An 8459-nucleotide genomic window follows, 5' to 3' on the forward strand; every position below is an offset into this window, starting at 1 on the left:
ACAAAACCAAGTTTATGTGATTTAACAATAAAGTTTATTGTGTTCATTGTTGGTCAAAACAAGGTGCTGTGATGCATTTTCTATTTTAATTTCTGGTTAACTTTTTAGTAACAAGAGAAATTTGTTTCACACACCAAACACAAAACACTCAGCCACCAAATGATTGTAGCATGCAACACATATGAAAGAAGGCCAAAGATAGCGTGCTGTACTGACATGTCAATGAAACACTAGAGAGTCAGTCTAGCTCTGGCACGGCCAACACAGGCACGTTTGGCTCCACCCAACCGCGGTGCGATGTTCTCTGTGGCAGTATCTTGCAAGGCCTTTTCCTTTGGAGATTTTGCCCTCTGTTGATTGACCAGAATTTCACCAAGAGTTTGCAGTGTCAGGACAGCAGACTGCATGACCTGAAGGTTATCATCCCACGCCCGCCTAAAGTATATGCTCTCCTGACGTGTCGCCTCAATAAAATCATTTTGAATTTTTTTTTCCTCATCATGCCACCTTACGCTTTCCTCCCTATCAATGCGCCATTCAGCAATTTGGGCCTTATGCTCCTCCCCTGACTGATCATCTTATCAGCGACTGCAAACAATCCCGCATTTCTCCGTCTTCTGCTCTTTATACGTTCAAGGCGTGACCCCGGGGAAGCCTCAGCCATGGATGTTGATGTGGAATCTGAAGGAGACACAAAGAAAACAGTCACTGCTAGCTCAGAACAGTGCACCACCATGGACCAAGGGTCTGGACCACTGTTGTTCAGTACAGTGGTAGGGAAACAAGAACCATCGAGCGCAAATTGATTCTTGAAGCAAACAGTGGCAAAATAATCTCAGCTGTTAAAATCTCACCACAGGAAAAAAAACCAACATTGATAGAATGTTGCAGTTTAGTCATGACACTCATTCCCTGAACAAAACACTCATAACCCACCACACGCGTGCTCTGTTTTCCAATAACGAGCAGAGTAAGCACCGCGTGAATATGAAATGCTCCTTTGTTGCCTGTTTTCAGAAAATCACTTCTTCCGTTATAAAAATTGGAAAAAGACAATACCGAGCATCATTCTATCCTTCTGCAAAATAAGGATTAATAAAACAGCAGATTTATGAATGTGACAATCATCACTGAGATGTCACAAGCTTCCATGTGTCCAAACTCACCCTTTCCGCCACCCTGCTGCAATGAGCTTGAGTCGCCTTCACTCTGCGGTTCCTCCTGAGCATCAGGACACGGTTCCTCCGCCTCTGAAGAGAGTGCATAGCGACATGATGGAACATGAGCGATGTTAGAGAGACGTGTAAACCTATATTGCTCCTGGATCATAATTGTCTGCAACGTTTAACCGTTGCAGTTATTGATGTTTTCTAGGGCTGACAATTAGCGACATGTGAATATTGCTTCAAATAAGACAAGTGTTTGGGCACACTGATTAGAAACTGTTTGGCTTGCTGGGAGATCCAGTATTCCAGTTAATCAAACCACCCAACTGAACACATGGGTCTTGGGTGGCCATGGGATGGTGATAATTATAAGGAAAATCAAAAAGAGTCCAGCAGCACCTTTAAGACAAAACAAATTTAATGTAGCATAAGCTCTCGAGAATCCAGTTCTCCTCGTCAGATGCATGTTGTCAGGGCTTGCCGCCGCTGCCGCTGGGCGTGGCACTGGGCGGTCTGCTCCTGACGTCACAGGGGGGCCAGGGATTCTGCAGGACCCTGCTCTGTGGAAGGAGGGGCGGTATACCTCACCCAGACTCCCTCTCAGTCCACTCGCTGGCCTGCTCAACCTGGCCTGCTTACCCTCTGCGTCCTCCTTCATCTCCTCCTTCCAGAACTCTCCTCCAAACCTCCACCCTTGCATCTTACTGCTCTCACTCCACATCATCACTCCTCACTCACACCCACCACACAGGGCTCTTCCCAGCCAGCTTTTATAGGGCTTCCTTCTACTGCCCCACCCCTCTTCCAGCCTGGCCTTGGGCTGCACCAAGCAGTTGCAGCTGGGGTAGCTGATCTGGCCCCACTGACCAGCACCAGCTGTGCCTTGTTCTCTGGCTACCCAGCCTCCCTGCCTTGGCTGATTGCTGAAGGCATGTCCAGCTGCAGTCCCCTGGCTAGCAGCCCAGCCTCCCTGGCAGAGCTGATGGCTGAAGGTGGGTCCAGCTGCGGCTCCTTGGCTGGTTGCCCAGGGCTTCCTGCAGAGTGCCTCCAATAGCCCCACCTGGAGTGGCTTGGCTTTTGGCAACTCCTGGGCCAGGCTACTATTTTCTAGCTGGGGCATGGCTTTGGGTTGTTGGGGCTGCTGCTGCTTCTCCTCCTCAGGTAAGGTCTTTGGGTGGGTGACTGCTGGGCTCCCAATCCCTCTGCCCTTGCCCCCTTCCGCCTTGCCTAGCCTCCTTTCCCTCCCTAGGGGAGTGGGACTCGCTGGCCTCTCTCCGTCTCCCCCTGCCTCCTGAGGCCCTGGGCTTTTGCCCCTTGCCCCTGGCACCGGCAGGTTCTGGCTCCATTTGCCTGTGGGAGGGGTTGACCTACTGTCCCCCAGCTGCCCCCTCTGCCTGCCAGTCAGACCGGTTGACCTGCTGTCAGCTGGCTGACCAGTTGACCTGCTGTCTGCTGGCTGCCCCCTCTGTTTGGCCGTCAGCCCGGCTGACCCGCTGTTCCCTCCTACCAAGTCTGGGGGCTGGGACCCAGACCCCGGACACACACCCCCCGCTTAGCTTTGAGTTGTGGGGGTCAGGGTCAGACTCAAACATGCGGGACATGAAGTCCGCATCCACATGCTGCGCCCCCTTGCGGTACTTGATGGTGAACCGGAAGGGGAGGAGGGAGAGGTACCACCGCAGCACACGGGGGTTGTGTGCCTTCATGTGGTGGAGCCACTGCAGGGGCGCATGGTCCGTTAGTAGGACAAAGGGATTATTGGCCAGGTAGTATTGCAGGGCCCCCACTGCCCACTTGACCGCTAGGGCCTCCCGCTCCACTGTTGCATAGCGCCTCTCTGCGGGCTGCAGCTTCCGACTCAGGAAGAGGATGGGGACGTCGGTTCTGTCACGTTCCTGAGTCAGGACTGCCCCAAGGCCGGTGTCAGAAGCGTCTGTGGCCAGCGTAAAGGGTCGGTCAAAGTCCGGGTTCCACAGGGCTGTGGTATTAGAGAGGGCTGAACGCAGGTCCTTGAAAGCTGCTTCTAGTGCTGGGGTCCACCGGACTTGGTTGGGCAGCCCCTTCTTTAAGCAGTCTGTCAGGGGGGCGGCTCAGGAGGCAAAGTGGGGGATGAACCGCCCGTAATACCCCAGTAGTCCCAGGAAACGTCGGACCTGCTTCTTGGTCCGGGGCTGGGGGGCATCAGCTATTGAGGCCACCTTGTCTGGTGGTGGGCGAACTCGGCCTCCCCCGACCACAAAGCCCAGGTACTGGAGTTCCTGGAACCCCAGGTGGCTCTTCTTTGGGTTAGCCCGTAGTCCGGCTCGCTGGAGGGCCCTCATGACAGCTTCCAAGTGTTGGAGGTGGGTGGGCCAGTCCGGGCTGAAGATGATGATGTCATCTATGTACGCCATTGCATACGCCCGGCACTCTCCCAGCACTTGGTCCACCAGCCGCTGAAACGTGGCAGCTGCCCCATGTAGACCAAACGGCATCTTCTTGAACTGGAAGAGGCCTCGTGGGGTGGCAAAGGCTGTCTTCTCCCGGTCCGCTGGCCGCACGGGCACTTGCCAGTAGCCCTTCGTCAAGTCTAGGGCCGACAGGTAGCGGGCGGACACTAGGTGGTCTACCAACACATCTGCTCGGGGCATGGGGTATGCATCGAACTGGGCCACCTTATTCAGTTCGCGATAGTCGATGCAGAATCGGGTGGTCCCATCCGGCTTGGGCACCAAGACTATCGGGCTCCTCCAAGCGCTTCGCGAGGGCTCGATTACCCCAAGCCTGAGCATCTCGTCGGTCTCCTTCTCCACTGCCTCCCATCGCTTCCTGGGGATGGGGCGCCAGGTAGCCCGGGCTGTCTGCCCCGGGTCCGTTGGAATGGCATGTTGGATCAGGCTCGTGCTGCCCGGCCTGCGGGAGAAGACCCCGGGAATCCGAGCCCAGAGGTCTTGTAGCTGGGCCCTCTGAGCTGGGTCGAGCTGAGGGTCCACCTTGGGCTCCTCAAACTCCGGGGCATCAGTGGTCCAAGGCAGCACACTGTCAGGGAGCTCTAGCGGGTCCTCAGCCACGCCACACTCCTCTTTTGGGCGCTCGTGCCACTGCTTTAGGAGGTTCACATGCAGGGTCTTCCGCCGACGCCGGCCGACCCCACACTGGACTTCGTAGGTGGTGGGGCCCAGCACCCTTCGAATCTGGTAGGGACCCCTCCATGGGTCCCCTTCCTCTCTTGGGAACACCGAGTGGTGCACGAGGACCTTCTCTCCGGCCTGGAAAGTCCTCATCCGCGCACCCCGGTCATAGGCGGCCTTTTGCTTTGACTGGGTGCGAGTCAGTCTGCGATTTGCCTCCGCTTGGGACTGTTGCACGCGGTCACGGAGCCGGCTCACGTACTCCTGTATGGGGGGCACGGGGCTGCTGTCCCGGGGCCCCCAGCGTTCCGTCAGCCGGGAGAGCATCCCCCTTGGCTTGCGCCCATATAGCCGCTCGAATGGGCTGAAGCCAGTGGAGGCCTGCGTGGTCTCCCGGAGGGCGAACATGAGCGGGTCGATGTACAAGTCCCACTGGTGAGGCTTGTCCCGCGTCATCTTCTTCAGGGCCTCCTTGACGGTCTGGTTCAGCCGCTCTGCCAACCCGTCTGTTTGAGGGTGGTACGCCGAGGTGAACACCTGCCGGATCCCCAAATTCCGGCAGAGCTGACGCATGGCTGTGGCACGGAACGGGCCCCCCCGATCCGTCAAAATTTCATCTGGCAGCCCCACCATCGCGAAAAACTTGGACAGGGCCCGTACCAACCCCGGGGTCTGCATGGTCTTCAGCGGGATGACCTTGGGGAACCGCGTGGCATAGTCCACAATCACCAGGGCAAAGCGATGGCCCCGGGGTGTGCGTGGCAGCGGTCCGATGAAGTCCATTGCGATGCGTTGGAAGGGCGTCTCCATGACGGGCAGCGGGGAGAGGGGGGCCTTTGGCGGGCGGCGGGCTGCCACCCGCTGGCAGGTGGGACACGAGCGGCAGTGGGCCTTCACGTCTGCATTCACGGAGGGCCAGAAGAATTGCTCAAGAACCTTCCTCAGGGTCTTGTGGTGCCCGAGGTGCCCGGCCCAAGCATGCTCATGGGCCGTGCGGAGGACTTCCGCCCGATAGGCTGCTGGCACAAGTAGTTGGCGGACCTCCCCCTGGCCATTTGGGGCACGAGCTATGCGAACCCAGACCCCTCCTTGCTTCTCGATGCGAGGGAGCCGTTGGGACCTCCGTTCATCCCGCACTTGCTCCTCCTCACGAGCGGCTGTCTCTCGCAAGCGCTGCAAGGACTCATCTGCCCCTTGGGCATCACGGAATGGGCGGTCTGCCAGGGTTCCAGCTGGGCCTCCAGGCCGTGGTTCTGCCCCTGGCCTGGTGGAGGGACCCTCTCCCGGGTCGTTGGCCTCCTCCACTTGCAGAGCGGTGGCAACTTGTGGGTCTGTCACTTCCCCTGCCGCCTTCAGCCGAGACCCGGCGGTCCCTGGGGTGTCTCTTCCCAATTTCTTCGCTGCCTGCTGGAGGAGCCTGAAGAACCCTGGGGCATCTCTTCCCAGCAGTATTGGTATGGGTAGGTGAGCTAACTGGGCAACTTCCATTTGGTGGCGGACCCCTAGGTACTCTATCGTGATTAGGGCCGTAGGGTACGGCTGAGTGCGGCCCATCACATCCGTCACCGGGATCCAGCGGTACACTGGGGTGGCAGCTGGGAGGAGCTGGGGCCGAATTGCTGAGACTGCACTCCCAGAGTCCAACAGGGCTTGTAGGATCAGCCGGCCTATCTTCACGGTGGCGCATAGACTCTGCACCTGCTTGCCAGGCGGTGGGTTATTTTCCCAAACAAGGGCGCAAACCCTTGGCAAGGCCTCAGTGAGCACGCCGGCTTGCCTCTGCAGCTCCGCTGTCTGTGCTAGTTCTACTGGAGCTGCTGGGTAGGCTGCCTCCAGCTTTCCCCACATCCTATCCTGGCGTTCCTCCAGCCACTGTCCAAGCTCCGCTGGGGCGGCGGCCTTGGGAGGCCGCCCCTTGACTGGTGCCTGCGTTGGAATGTCTCTCCCCGTACGGGCCACCAACTTGTCAGGGCTTGCCGCCGCTGCCGCTGGGCGTGGCACTGGGCGGTCTGCTCCTGGCGTCACAGGGGGGCCAGGGATTCTGCAGGACCCTGCTCTGTGGAAGGAGGGGCGGTATACCTCACCCAGACTCCCTCTCAGTCCACTCGCTGGCCTGCTCAACCTGGCCTGCTTACCCTCTGCGTCCTCCTTCATCTCCTCCTTCCAGAACTCTCCTCCAAACCTCCACCCTTGCATCTTACTGCTCTCACTCCACATCATCACTCCTCACTCACACCCACCACACAGGGCTCTTCCCAGCCAGCTTTTATAGGGCTTCCTTCTACTGCCCCACCCCTCTTCCAGCCTGGCCTTGGGCTGCACCAAGCAGTTGCAGCTGGGGTAGCTGATCTGGCCCCACTGACCAGCACCAGCTGTGCCTTGTTCTCTGGCTACCCAGCCTCCCTGCCTTGGCTGATTGCTGAAGGCATGTCCAGCTGCAGTCCCCTGGCTAGCAGCCCAGCCTCCCTGGCAGAGCTGATGGCTGAAGGTGGGTCCAGCTGCGGCTCCTTGGCTGGTTGCCCAGGGCTTCCTGCAGAGTGCCTCCAATAGCCCCACCTGGAGTGGCTTGGCTTTTGGCAACTCCTGGGCCAGGCTACTATTTTCTAGCTGGGGCATGGCTTTGGGTTGTTGGGGCTGCTGCTGCTTCTCCTCCTCAGGTAAGGTCTTTGGGTGGGTGACTGCTGGGCTCCCAATCCCTCTGCCCTTGCCCCCTTCCGCCTTGCCTAGCCTCCTTTCCCTCCCTAGGGGAGTGGGACTCGCTGGCCTCTCTCCGTCTCCCCCTGCCTCCTGAGGCCCTGGGCTTTTGCCCCTTGCCCCTGGCACCGGCAGGTTCTGGCTCCATTTGCCTGTGGGAGGGGTTGACCTGCTGTCCCCCAGCTGCCCCCTCTGCCTGCCAGTCAGACCGGTTGACCTGCTGTCAGCTGGCTGACCAGTTGACCTGCTGTCTGCTGGCTGCCCCCTCTGTTTGGCCGTCAGCCCGGCTGACCCGCTGTTCCCTCCTACCAAGTCTGGGGGCTGGGACCCAGACCCCGGACACATGTTACAGAAACGTGCATCTGACGAAGAGAACTGTGATTTTCGAAAGCTCATGCTACAGTAAAGTTGGTTTGTCTTAAAGGTGCTGCTGGACTCTTTTTGATTTTGCTACTACGGACTAACACGGCTAACTCCTCTGGAATTATAAAGAAAGTTATATTGGAACCCCTTGTCCAGTTTCATCAAAGACTTCTTCCTGCATCTGAGTTGGTGATAAGTTCCCAATTTTGGTACTCACCACAGTCAGCGAGGCCATCCACTGTGACATCTAGGTCATTCTCTGGTGCCCCCTGTGCCAACCCCACACCGCCATCTGTGGAAAGTTGAAACAAGGGACAAATATCCTCAATAGTGAGATCCTGCTGTGCCCCCCCCCCAATAAAAATGCTTTTTTCAGCCTTACTCACCTCTGGGGGAGGGGGTGGAACTTCTAATCTGCTCACGATCAATGGTTATCAGATCGTGCGAGAAAAGCTCCTCTGACCCGTCATAGCAGGGCACTGCGGGGAGAACATGCTGTGCCGCAGACTCGACACAGAGGCTCCTTGCAACATGCTTCGGTTTGACGCTTGCATCCCCCCGCAGAATGCTGTTCAGCTCCCTGTAATATGGGCAGGTTATGGGAGCATTTCCTGAGATACCGTTATGTGCCACCACCTTCTTATATTCTAGTCTCATTGTTTTCGTCTTGGATCTGCATTCTGTCGCCGACCTCTTATGTCCCCGGGAGGCCATCTGAACGGCGATGCACTCAAAGTAGTCTATATTTCTATGACTTTTCTTCAGTGCATCCTGTATTTTCTCCTCTCCCCAGAACGAGAGAAGGTCCAGGATTTCCCTCTCCCTCCATGCCACCCCTCTTGAAACCTGTGGCCGGAGCTCAGTCATTTGAACTGTTGATCACCAGAAGCTTCTGATTCTCGGAGTTTTCCCGCTTGAATGTAATTTTCTGATAGCAGAGCATGCGCGCTCCAGGCTCAAAGTCTGAGTTCCTGCATCGTGCATTGGATCACGGGAGATGATGGTGAAATTTACGCGGGAATTAACGGATCCGAAAGTGGTCGGGGCATGCGCTAGAAAGATGTTTTGAAATCTTCCTTTAGAGCCTTTTTATGTGTCCGCTAGAACGGCTTGTTGGCATATTGAT

The 8459-nt window shown here is 57.1% G+C and overlaps 1 protein-coding gene across 1 annotated transcript; it reads right to left on the reverse strand.

Moving 5' to 3' along the window:
- Window positions 1-508: 508 nt before the first annotated feature.
- Window positions 509-8200, reverse strand: LOC129324216 (zinc finger and SCAN domain-containing protein 29-like). Its single transcript, XM_054971334.1, has 4 exons — window positions 7720-8200; window positions 7551-7625; window positions 1167-1250; window positions 509-681 (listed from the first exon to the last, which is right to left on the reverse strand). The coding sequence occupies exons 1-4, from the start codon at window positions 8198-8200 to the stop codon at window positions 509-511; spliced, it is 813 nt and encodes a 270-aa protein (XP_054827309.1).
- Window positions 8201-8459: the final 259 nt, after the last annotated feature.

This window comes from Eublepharis macularius, chromosome 1, assembly GCF_028583425.1.
Source record: "Eublepharis macularius isolate TG4126 chromosome 1, MPM_Emac_v1.0, whole genome shotgun sequence".
NCBI classification, from domain to species: Eukaryota; Metazoa; Chordata; class Lepidosauria; order Squamata; family Eublepharidae; genus Eublepharis; species Eublepharis macularius.